Source organism: Argentina silus (genome assembly GCF_951799395.1).
Source record: "Argentina silus genome assembly, chromosome: 1".
Classification (NCBI taxonomy): domain Eukaryota; kingdom Metazoa; phylum Chordata; class Actinopteri; order Argentiniformes; family Argentinidae; genus Argentina; species Argentina silus.
Window position 1 is genome coordinate 29688038 of NC_139655.1, and position 12801 is coordinate 29700838.

The window sequence follows — 12801 nt, forward strand, 5'->3', positions numbered from 1 at the left end:
CCATTCACTCAATTGCCCCCAAAAGGAGGGGCGCAAGGCCCAGGCGACCTGCCTTCTGCTGGAGCAACATACACACACACACACACACACACACACACACACACACACACACACACACACACACACGTACACTAAATCAATCTGCCTTCCCCTTCTCTCTCACACATTTGTATGGCCAGGACTTGAGCAATTGCTGCTGAGTGGTCCGCACTCAAGCCTGAAAGATGTCACAGACTCATTGCCTCTTAATTGGTTATTGGCAGCAGCCCTAGCTGCTAATGTTTACTGTATGCATTGTTTTAGTCCAGCAAAGAATTATTGACTCAGCTTGTCGGCACACCTGTTGCATAACACAGCCATGTGTGTGTACATTGGTTTTTTTAATGCATTTCTAGGAGTAGATATTCAATCGCTAACAACTCATTCAGTCATTTCAAGGCAACTTGTTTACTTGTGTTTACATGTGCATGTGTGTGTGTTCAATGAAGAAACAGCATGTGGCAGGGTTTGAGCCCCAAACATACACACACACACACACACACATTGCCAGCCTTTGTGTGTGCCAGACAGCAGATGGCAGCCCATTATAGGGCTGACAGGACAGTCATCTGGCAGGCACCCTGTTAGGCTCCCCCCCAACACCCAGCGGAGCAGTGCAGGGACGGGACACTTCAGGCGGGAAATAACAGCTCTGTGTGTATGTGTGTGTACGTGTGTGCGCGTGCATGTGTGTGTGTGTGTGTGTGTGTGTGTGTGTGTGGGACCTGTGCTGTATATAGGTCAATGTTTCCACTACCCGTGTGTGTGTGTGTGTGTGTGTGTGTGTGTGTGTGTGTGTGTGTGTGTTACTGCTGTGTGAGATTAACCAGGCTCATATATACTTGAATGCTAGCATAGGATATGCATGTGGAGCTTGACTACAGATTTAATTGTAGCAGCTCACCGAATTCATTGACTACAGATACAATTTATTACATGTTTGTTTGTGTGTCCACAGGCCATTTACAGTAAAAAAAAAAGTTCTCTCTGCGGTGTATGTGGTCTGTAATTGGAGCCTGTGGGGATGGGTGTGTGTGTGTGGGGGGGGTGGGGGAGGGGGGGGGGGGCTGTGTGTGTTTGTATTATGAAAAAGTCTTGGGGTGTCAAGGGGCCCTGGTTGAATAGGCATTGAGGACAGAGTGTATTAGGGAGAGAGAGTTGGGGTGGGGCAAGGTTAGGTTTTAGGTTTGGCCTACCCCTGCCTAGCATCTGCTGCATTACAGGTGAGATGGGAGGTAACAGGAGTCAGGCAGGTGAACAAACCCTCCACAAGACACCCACCCCCCTCCCCCACCTCACATACACACTCTGTAGCCTGCCCAGCTCCATTGTAAACTACAAACTACACACACACACACACACACACACACACACACACACACACACACACACACACACACACACAAACACACACACACACACACACACACACACACACACACACACTCACATTGAGCTCTAACTAACTGTGTTACTTTACTTAAACTGGAATAATCCAGATTGCAGAGCCTTAATGCAGGTGGCAGAGAGAGTGGCCGAATTAGCCCTGGATTAAAGCTGATTAAAGCACTGAATGAAAGACCAAATGAATGAAGGAGAGGCCAGGGGGAGAAAGCTGCTCTACTCCTTGACTGGTTAAGTCTCTCTCAGCAGATGGCTGTGGCAGGTTTTCAGCCTAAAAACCCCCAATGTCAAATACTAAGAAGAAGCAAGTAAACTTGTTTATAAACTGCATTTCCCATCCTGTTTCAACCTTACAGAGTCTCCAACTCACCAAGTAAATGTACTGTATATATACTCTCTATACTGTATGTATATAACTGCTATGACAGTAGACTGTCTTAGCTTAGTATTTGACTTGTGAACCAGACTTTCCTCCAGGTTTAACACCAGTAAGAATGTGTGAGTCTTGCTGTGGAGTCACTTTGCATCCAGCCACACACCCACAATCATCATACAATGAGATGGTCCCCATAAAATGGCCCCTATTAGAATAGATCATTCCAATATGACCAAACAGTGTGGTGGGCGTGTCTGAGTTCCATAGAGGTCAAGGTTAGGGTCAGGATTGGAGACAGCAGTGTGCTTGTGTCCTCCCAAAGGATCCATTCTTCAGCCCACCCTGTTGAGGTCCTGCTGAGTGGACATGCTGGGAGGCACCACTGAGGACTGTGTGGAGCCACTGAGAGCTGTTTAAGCGTTGCTGGGGTAACCCTCACAATAATGATGCCATTTCCTTTGGCAATGCTTTCAACACGCCTCAATCACACTTCCTTTCGCTTGAGAGGTTGTTTTTTTTCAGCACTGTAAAATGGGAGCCTGTGCACATTCAGTGGAAAAAATGCATAGGAATACTGAGGTGATGTATTTGAATATGCTAGAACATCAGGACATCAGTCACAAGGAAGTGTTTGATCATTTTTATGAAAAATACATTCTTAATCTCCCAAGGATAAAACAAATAAAATAAAGTAAACATTATTTGCTTAGTTAGTTTAGTTACTACACAGTGAAAACAGCCTAATGAGGATGACAGCATGGAACAGAAAAGCACAGGCAGTCTTATGGGACATTATTTGGCTATGGCTTTTGAAAATATAGTCATAAACCTACCTTTTCCCTTACTTAACCCATAATTTATGGCTTACTCCTACAAGCGTTCATATACACACACACACACACACACACACACACACACACACACACACACACACACACACACACTTTTGATTCCTTTTTACAGTTCATTAACCCCCACACTACTGCTCCTAATTATGCAGCCTAAGGACCAGCCATAGCTACATGATAGTTACTATGGCAACAACTACCCTGCCGCCTCCCAATACCCTCCCTCTCTCCCCTACCTTCCCCCCACACCTCATCCAGCTCCACCCACCACACATCTCCTCAGCTGCCCCAAGAAAAGGCCTCTCAGTCGGTCGTAAAGGCCCTGTTGGCGGCTCCATGGCACTCGCTCTTCCTACGGTGTTTAGACAGGATCCTGCGAAAAAGGCTTGGGGAGTTGTATGCTTGGGGCTGGGCCTGGAGCTGGGGCTGGGGGTGAGGGAGAGAGGTCTGGGGCTTCAGCACCAGGATGGGGCCCTCCCTTTCCCCCTGGCCCCCCTCCACTCCCCCTCCTCCTGCTCTGCTAGCCCTCCTGAGCCTGTGTCCGCTGGGGGACAAAGAGGAAACAACAAACACAAAGGCCCTGTTTATTCCCGGTGACCCAAATTCCACTGCTTGCAGACAAGACAAGCGCAGGGCTGTTCGGGAGCTGTGTGTGTGTGTGTGTGTGTGTGTGTGTGTGTGTGTGTGTGTGTGTGTGTGTGTGTGTGTGCGCACGCCATACACACACACACACACACACACACACACACACACACACACACACACATACACAGGCTGTTACATCTCTAGATCCACCTCCACACTCATGGTACAAAGGCACCATGCTGTACAGAAACACTAACCACATAGTGGGGCAATTCAAACCTAGGATTTTGTATAATTCTTGGAAAAATATTCAACAAGTGTTTAGTGTTTATAGCTCTGCCTGAACTCACAGAACCACTTCTGACACATTCTACTGACAGCTCTGTTTGATACGGTAAAAAATACATATATAGAAAAAAACCCAACCTCAAACTCAAACTCTTGCTGGTTTGCGAGTGTGAGTGAGCCCCTTCTGTGGTCTTGTGTGCCGTGAGTGAGGGAATTGATCAGGGAGGGGGGTGTAATCAGTGTGCTTTGTCATCTAATGAGGGATGAGAGGGGCCACCTGTTCAGGGGCGCTGGCTGGGCAGGGTGGAGCTGGATGAAGGGGGGGGCATGGGGGGTAGGGGGGGGGGGGCATGATGGGTGGAGCAGCTGCTGGGGTGTGTGAGATGTGTGTCCTCATGCACTTGTTGTGGGTGGGTGGGGGGGTGGAGGTGTGTGTGTGTGTGTGTGTGTGTGTGTGTGTGTGTGTGTGTGTGTGTGCGCGCGCATGGATATGTGTGTGTGTGTGTGTGTGTGTGTGTGTGTGCGCGTGCATTGATATGTGTGTGTGTGTGTGTGTGTGTGTGTGTGTGCATATGTGTAATTTAGTCATTTTTGGTGCACTTCACTCACCCATGGACCCCTGAAACACAGGCCGGGGCTGAGCTGCGCCTGGCTAGTGAGCGGCGAAGATCTTTAGCAGGCTCACACTCATGATCCTCCTGAGAACACACACACAGCAGCAGTGTGTTGGGATGGGATTATTGCTGGCAGGCTCTAGGGGCTATTCTTACCTGACATAAACAGGACTGGGAGTTAAGTCTTCAGGGCTATTCTTAAAACTGTACAGGATGATGACCCTGTCGTTATCTAGTTATCTAATGATTGGATCAAACAGCATTCTAGATTGTTTTTCTGGCCTTTCATCTTGTTTGAATAGAATAGTATAGAATAACATTTAAAAAATTAGAATAAAATAGTATAGAATAGAATAGACTAGACTAGGATAGAATGGAATAAAATAGAATGGAATGGGATGGGATGGAATAGAATAGAATAGAATAGAATAGAATAAAACTTGAGATGGAAATCTGCCTTTGCCAACCAGTAGATTATAGAAACATCATTCATTGATATTGCGCCATTGCTGCACCCAGTGACTAACCTCGCTCAGCTCCACCACATAAGAGGCGGGGAAGTATCCCTGCTGGCCGTTCTGCAGCCGCCCAAACCACCTCTCCTCCTCGTGTTTGGACAGCACTAGGATGACATCACCCTGAGAGAGCTCCAGCTCATCTGGCCAGTGGGGTTTATAGCTGCGTGTTACCACCATCTAGAGGACAAAGTAGGAATTACACCGTCAACTAACTTTATCAGAAAGAGGCAAATACAGTCATTTACATGAGACAATGTAGGCATATTATCCCAAATACCATGTTGTGTCCTCCCTCTGTAGTAGATAATGATTATAGTTATGCCATGTGATTATCAAAACAGTTGTCATGTGACACCATGTGATGACATGCTCAGTCATTACATCAGTCGTTACATCATTGGCAGCAGTCTGCAGCCCATTGAACACTGGCTCTATGGATGGAGAGGATAAGCCTTAGTAACCAAAGAATGGAGACGATTAGGGGTCTCAAGACAAATGGGATGGAGGCATGGATTACCTGCCTCGCCGTTAAAAAAGAAACCCTGAATGTTCAGCAGAAGTACACACATCTGTTCTTTTTTAAATTGCTTGATGTTTGTCAGAAGAATGACATAACTGCTAAACCAACGAGAGCCTTGCTGAAGAATTACTTCATGCTTTGCAAGGTTGACGCCATTTTGCTAAAACTTCAGTCACAAACTATAGGTGCTTGCATGTGATGGTCAATATGATATGAGGATGAATTGAGGAGCAACTCTACCCAAGTATTTGCAGATAACAGCGTATGTCTGAGAAATGTTTTTAAGCAACAAGAACAGAATAATAACTTGCCATCTCAGCCTTTATGTCTGCAGCGTGTCTGTAGCGACATCTCCCCCTGGTCACTGTCAACCACAGACAGAGGAATCAGCAAAAAAAGAGCTCATAGCACTCACAAAGAACAATAGTCTGCTCGTTGCGGTACCTTTACTGTTCGCATAACCAAAGCAATAAAAGGATGAACAAATGTCATTTCCATGCATATGATGCTTTCAAACTGTTTATGAGGACAACCAACTGTGAGACTGTACACACATTAAAAACTATGTTTAATAATCATCTAAATGTCTTAATGAGCCTTTATGAGTATGTTGCTACTCACCTTGTGGGGAGAGGACGGTGGTGTAGACCTCAAAGTTCTCATTACTCTGCATGTAGATGGGCTGCATCCTGACGGACTGAGTTACAGTGACTGAGGCTCCTGTGCACTCTCTCTCTGCCTTAAATAATCACAGGTGACTAATCCTACTGCAGCACTTACTGTAGCAGAGAACACACACACACACACACACACACACACACACACACATACACGTGAACGCAAACATGTACAAATATGCAGAAAAACACAGAAAGACTGCTGTATCAGTTAAACAATTTCAAACACATTATGTGATGTTGTCATTTTCTGAAGATTTGATGCACTTGATATACTAGTAAATCAAGTATGAAGACATGCACACACTTTAAAACACAGGGCATCAACACAGTGTTTACTGTTCTAATGTCCATTGAACTGGTTAACCCTGTGGTGCTCTGGTGGACTACCAGCCCCCCTATATAAGTTCATGCTTGACCACCTCAGCCTGTCATTGAGTGTAATGTCTTTGCCTATTGTCCTCCCGCCATCTGGCCATAAGCATGAGGTTGTGTGAGACTGAAGCCTATGCTAGCCCAACATGGATCAACATTCATAATTTCACATCAGGGCGCTTGATTGAATGGGGTTGAATGGGGTTTTGACTGAGCCTGGACCAGTCAACAGATGCCCCCCCCTCCCCCCTTTGCTGTGGATTTGTGACAGCAGTCAAACAGCATCCATCAAGAAAGAAGGAGATTATGCAGTCATTTAGAAAAAAAAATAGACGTGCAAAAGCATACAATGTAAGGATCAAATGAATGTTACACTATTTACTTGCTCTTTGAGAGAAAGGCAGTGGGAGGTAGTGATGGAAAGGGATACATTTTTCAACTCTCCATTGGAATACTGTCAGTTAAAATGTATTTAACCTATTTAAAGGGGCAATCAGGGATTCAAACAACAACAAAGAGGTCACCCCGCCACTTCCTTGGTAAATAGCTGAAGAAATGTAATCACTCTCAAATTCATAGACGGAGCTGTGGATGAAAGGACTGACCATCCGTGAGATCAAAATGATCGTTTTTACCATGTTTTGAAGCTATACAGTATTTGTTTACAATTACATTGTTTCAAACAATGCAGTAAAACAAGCTTATATTTTTTGTGATGGGGTAAGACAGTTGAACTAAGCTCATGAGGCATTTCAAGATATATCCTTCAAGAATCAATGTCTAAGTCTGACTGTCTACACTCTATTCATGAAATAATGCATACAACCAAATACAGTTGCTTGCCAACCGAATACTTTCAAATGTAAATGAGAAAATAGCATAAACTTCCCCTTTACTGTGCTGAATATCTTCTATGTTTATAGTATTGTGAGAGGAGGTAATCTGTCTGGAGGCCTGTGAGAAAATAGAATTGGCCAGGGATTATGAAACATAGAGACATGTGCATCTGTTTCAGCAGTATGTTGTTCAGAGGCAAAACTTAAGACACACTAAATGGATTGGACACCTGATTAACCTTGTTGTCATTCTTAACCTGCTATTAGCATTAGATTGGACTCACTAACCTCTGATTCAGTCCCTTCTCAGTAACCCCTATTCAACCCACGCCAACTGGAATGTGTCCATATTTAATTTAATGTAGCCTAGTGTCTATAGTAGAGGTGCTTGACAAGGATGATGAAGGTACTGAATGCATTTAGGGAAAATGTTCATATCAGCAGAATCAATACATTAGCATAATGGAGAGTTTGAATATTGGCCAGGAATTTCACATTCACTGAAACATTATGATGTTATTTCCTAATATATGTAACTTGTGGGTCTCTGCTTGAACTGTTGGCCTGGCAGAGCAAATGAAAAGCTGACATGAGTTAAGACAGTTTAGTGTGCTGGTTCACTCTCTGTGATGCTGCCAAAGCCCTGTCTTTACCAACAGCACAGCTAAGCTGATTAGCAGACAGCTCCTGTACTGTGTAGTTCTAAGAAGGCCCGGCAACATCTCTATTCTTGGTCGTTACCCTGCATTTGCAAGACAAGCTATTATTTTCAAGGTTAAGGCCAAGTTATTTTTATTCTTACCACATTGATGAGAATGTGGCAAGGCATCTGCACTAAAACTATAGTGAACAACTTATTGCTGTTGTATGTGTAATTGGCAGGCAGGCACACAGGTTTTTCTTTCAACACTGTTGAAGCATTTTAATTCATTGAACATTCTTTAAGTTCTGGAGGCCAGTGCATCTAGCCCTAAAAGTCAGTGGCTACTGGATGGACCGAAAGGCAGTACGGTACCGTCCCACTGAAATGCAGCAACAGCAATGGATTCCATTGCATCACCCTGAGGGAGCCAAGTAGAGGAGTTCACATCACCCTCCTAAATATTGTGTCCCATCTGTCATTGCATGTGTAAGGGGCAAATCTAATACATACTGACTGGCTGATCAATATTCCTGGGAGGACTCAACAAAGGAACAATAGTAGACCTTCAGGGACCCACATGTCATTTAAATGTCCACTGATTTGTGTTGATGTTCACTGGACAATAGGGATTTCGATATGGGAATCTACAGAGTAATTGCTCAGGTGCTGCACACATATATTGAATGGAAACAAGTGAGTGTACATGGCTATTCTGAGACACCTTGAATGAAGCAAACAAGACCATGGACATGCTTATGAAGTTGTTTTTATTTGCGACGAAATATCCAAACATGTGTACCCAAATGTTAAACGTTGACAACTATACTAAAAATTAAGGACAGATGAAATATGTTCATTACATATAACGTCATATTATTTACAATTTGCATGACAGTTCAGAAGCCCCCCCCCAAATTGCACCAGCACACAAGGGAGGAAAACAAGGGGATATGCGCATTTCTCCACAACAAAACTTGACAGTTATGAAGCAGTCACTTCATACTTCACAGTTCAATATTTGTAACTAGGCACTTATGAATTACCATGCAAAGTTCAAGACAGGCCTTAGCGCTTTCCCGGCTTTCCAGACATTCGTTTGCCTCCAGACCCTTTACCCGCTGCTCCTTTCCCACCACCTCCTTTCCCACCTCCACCTTTCCCACCTGCAGATTTACCTTTCCCACCTGCAAATTTACCTTTCCCACCTGCAGATTTACCTTTCCCACCCTTTCCTTTTCCAGAAAAGTTACCCTTGCGTCCCTTCTTTCCCTTATATTTGGCGTTTCTCTCCTCCCGATCCTCCTCTCGCATTTGCATGTTGACAGCTTTGGTAACGTCAAGCCTAGGTTTCTTGCTATCCATTATTTTCAAAAGATCCAGTTGTCTCTGCCTTTCACTAGAGAAGTCACCGATGAGGGGTTGGAATTTCCTCTTCTTGCCTGTGTTTTTGGGGGCTTTCTCCTTCGGTAGACGGTCTTGGAATTTACCCACTGAGGCGGTGGACGTCTTGGCCACATCGACAGCCCTAGCCAAGTCAGTTTTTGACGGCTGGTCAGTCGGCGTAAGTCCAACGCCTGGTACTTTGATCTTTTGTGATCTGGCGATGTTCCTCAAGCGGTTCAACTCGTTCTTTGCCACCCTCTCTTTCTTGGCTTTGTTGCGCTTTGCGAATTGGTCCTCGTTCGGGTCTGCAGTTACGGGAACCTCTATCAGCCACTCTTTGGTGTCATCTTTGGCCCGCTGGTAGCCCCAACGCCGCTTCCACTCCTTTGCAACATCGTCCCATACCATGTTTGTTTTCTTTTTCTTTTGAATTCCCTTCAGTTTAGCGAATTCTTCCCATTTAGTTGGGGCTTTAGCCTTTGGTGGGGGCTTCTCTCTCGGCAGTATAGTGGTCGGCTCGGGCAGTTTGACAACGATTACCTCCTCGACTCTCTCGGTTGGATGTTTCCATATCTCGTTGATTAGCAGCTGCGTATTGTCACGAGCTAGCGAGCTCAGAAAGTCATCTTTCTTTTGCTGCCTGAACTCTCGGATGTCAACAGGGTTCTTGTCATATGCGAGCAAGTTACCGATATCAAACTCGAGGTCCAGTTCTTTCTTAACAGTGATACTTTTAAGTTTTTCTGCCTCATCTCTCTCAGCTTTGGCAAGCACGTCTTCTGCACTGCACGCTGCCATTTTTCGTTTCTAAAGCAGGTCCGTTCCACGTGTGTTTGGAAGTTGCGTAAAAGGTCAATCTTTTTCATTTCCGGGTTGCGCATCATTCGAAAAAAAAGTTCCATATCTATCCACGCGGTGGAGCCACAGGTTTACTCACGTTCAGAATCATAACGATGAGTCCTTTCCCAGTTTCACGTGGACAAATATTTTTATCCCATCCCTCCAAATATAAATGGTAGGCCTATCTATTCCCTATTCAACATTCTTGTCTCCTATCCTCGGACTTGCCGATTAACCTCTTCATTCTTTAGTACTTAACTTGCTGCCAACTCCAACGTTCTCTCTGGAGTGCCTTGCCAATATTCACATTTAAAGTGAAAATGAAACAGTAACATTTAACATTAGTTTTGTAGTTAAGGCTGTAACTTATTTTGAGAATAAATGCAACAACACTTGCAAGCACGTAACATGGCGTGTGAATAAAGACAACAACATTTGCAAACATGTAACTTGATGTGTGAATCAGTTCAATAAGATTTGCAAGCATTCAACTCAACTCAATTTGCGACTGGTGAATCTTCTTCTGTCAATCAAAATTACATTTGCCGATGTCAAATCTGCGCACTCTGCCAGTATCTTCAAAATGTGTAAATTCCGCTCTTCAGAATCTCCTGGAAATATTAGGCTTGTCTCAACAATGTAGTCAGTCTAAGTATTTATCAAATGGAAGGTGGATAAGAGGCAAGAGACTATCTAGCTTCATCTATAAAAGTCGACTCAATCCATTGTATAATTGCTGATTGTGATTCTGCACGTCAGGCATGTTCACCCAAGGGTATAATGTTCACCCAAGGGTATAATGTTCACCCAAGGGTATAATAGGCATGGGTAAAATGACATATAAATGCACCAATATGTAAAACATAATGATTAGATTAGATTAGATTAGATTCAACTTTATTGTCATTGTGCAGAGTACAAGTACAGAGACAACGAAATGCAGTGATGATCAAATGCAGTGATGATCAATGATCAAAATACCTTAGGTTTAGCTGAAATGATGCCACAGGGATGATGAGACTGAGGAAGTGATTGTGCACTCCTAAGTGAGAGATAGTGTTAGAAGTGATAGAAAGTGTTTTTAGCGACAACAGGACCAAAAGTGTCAGCAAAAGTGTCAGCAAAAGTGTAATTCTCAACTAAATGTGGTATATTAAGCCACATAGTTCCTCTATTACGAAAACAGTGATCATTCCTTTAAAATGCTCATACACTGAAGGTACTCGTAATAGATACTGTATTAGGTAATTAGTACTGTAATTACACATTACTACATCCACAGTTGGGATGATGTGGCTGGTGGGTCACTGCGATTCGCTGCATTTACATGATTATGTCTAGCAAGCATCTACTGTACAGTACTACACTTCTACTGTAGCCTATAGCCTAAGATGATTAATGACTAAAAACCACCCATAACTTCACCTATGCACTAACAAGGTTTTCCAGCACACAGCTTTGATACCTGCTATAGTGCTGTATGTTGGTATGCTATACTTTCCACTGGGCAGGTTGCTTAGGGTTCAAAGCTTCTCTCAAACAGCCTAATTCATACTCGTCAGTGATAATACAAACTCATAGAGGTCAGGCTGCATCCAGAAGAATATGCAGGTCAGTGTTCCATTGAATAGGTCTGTTGTGCTCCATCTACAACCAGTCCTAAAAGTCAATCCTGGATGCTGATTTGGTGACTTCTGCGCCCCTACTTAAGACATCAGGCTGAGGAAACACTGACGCAGGGATATATTTGGTCATTTACACACATCATTTCTTTTTATATAATAGAACTTAAGTCTATCCATATTCTAATTGTAACACGACCATGCAACAATCAGCCAGTGAGATAGCGTCATAATATGATTGGATTTTCTTTTTTTTACCAACACAAATTGCATGAATGTCGCAGAGCAATAGCGGTAAACCCAAGCAGTCAGGCTCAAAGTTAGGACAGTATGAATAATGTAGTGACCTTCTGACATGTCACCTGTAAGCTGAGGGGGTGGACCTGTCTCCATATGTTAACACAAACAGTAAAACTACCATGGGAACAACGCTGACCCAACACTGTGGTTGTTGGTTTTCAATGCTGTTCTCTTTGGTGAGTGGGTTTATTTGGCTTTTTTTGAATGCCGATCGTCCAATATAACTCATCTGGTCTCCTGCTATGAGGATGGGGTTACCCTAAAGGTTGCTGTTGTTTTTATTTCTGTAGCCTATATCCTAAGAAAATGGAACCACCATGATTAGTATTTTCAGCTCCTCTAATTATACCAGGCGTCAGGCTCGCCCTGTGAAAGCGGTGTGACAGCTATGAAAATTAGTCCACTGCTGATGCTGCTATGTAGTGCAGGGAGTGTGAGGAGGGGAATCTTATATAGATACTTAAGTGGCTACACACACACACATACACATATACATACACACACATGCACCCAGGCACGCAGGCGCACACACACACACACACACACACACACACACACACACACACACACACACACACACACACACACACACACACACACACACACACACACACACACGCTACACAGCTGTCTCTGGATGGTAAAATGGTAAAAGGGCCTCTTTTGTTGATCAAAAAGCATTATGTGCCTGTCCTGTGTTGTGGAGGTAGCTACTGCGTGAGTGGTTTGTAGATTGACAGGGTGTTCTGTAGCATCGCTGCATTAGTGATACAGTTCTGTAGCATCGCATTACTAGTGACGCCATGCCATTTCCACTCGAGAGTGTATTCAACAGGGGTAGAGATAGACTAGAATAGAATAGCACCACAGCACTGTACAGCTGCTGACGTAAACCCTTTTCCCAATGTAATATTAAGGACAAACACACGTGCC

General features: G+C 44.0%; 1 protein-coding gene across 2 annotated transcripts; it reads right to left on the reverse strand.

The window, feature by feature from the left end:
* Nucleotides 1-8473: 8473 nt before the first annotated feature.
* On the reverse strand, nt 8474-9904 carry rrs1 (ribosome biogenesis regulator 1 homolog; the record flags this gene model as incomplete). 2 transcript variants are annotated; one of them, XM_083675071.1, is made up of 2 exons in its annotated part: nt 8474-8847; nt 8899-9904. In XM_083675071.1, 2 exons carry the CDS (start codon nt 9902-9904, stop codon nt 8789-8791), a joined length of 1065 nt encoding a protein of 354 aa, XP_083531197.1. In that variant the 3' UTR covers nt 8474-8788. The 2 variants fall into 2 exon arrangements, with proteins under 2 accessions (XP_083531197.1, XP_083531196.1); XM_083675070.1 differs by having other exon boundaries at nt 8474-9904.
* Nucleotides 9905-12801: the final 2897 nt, after the last annotated feature.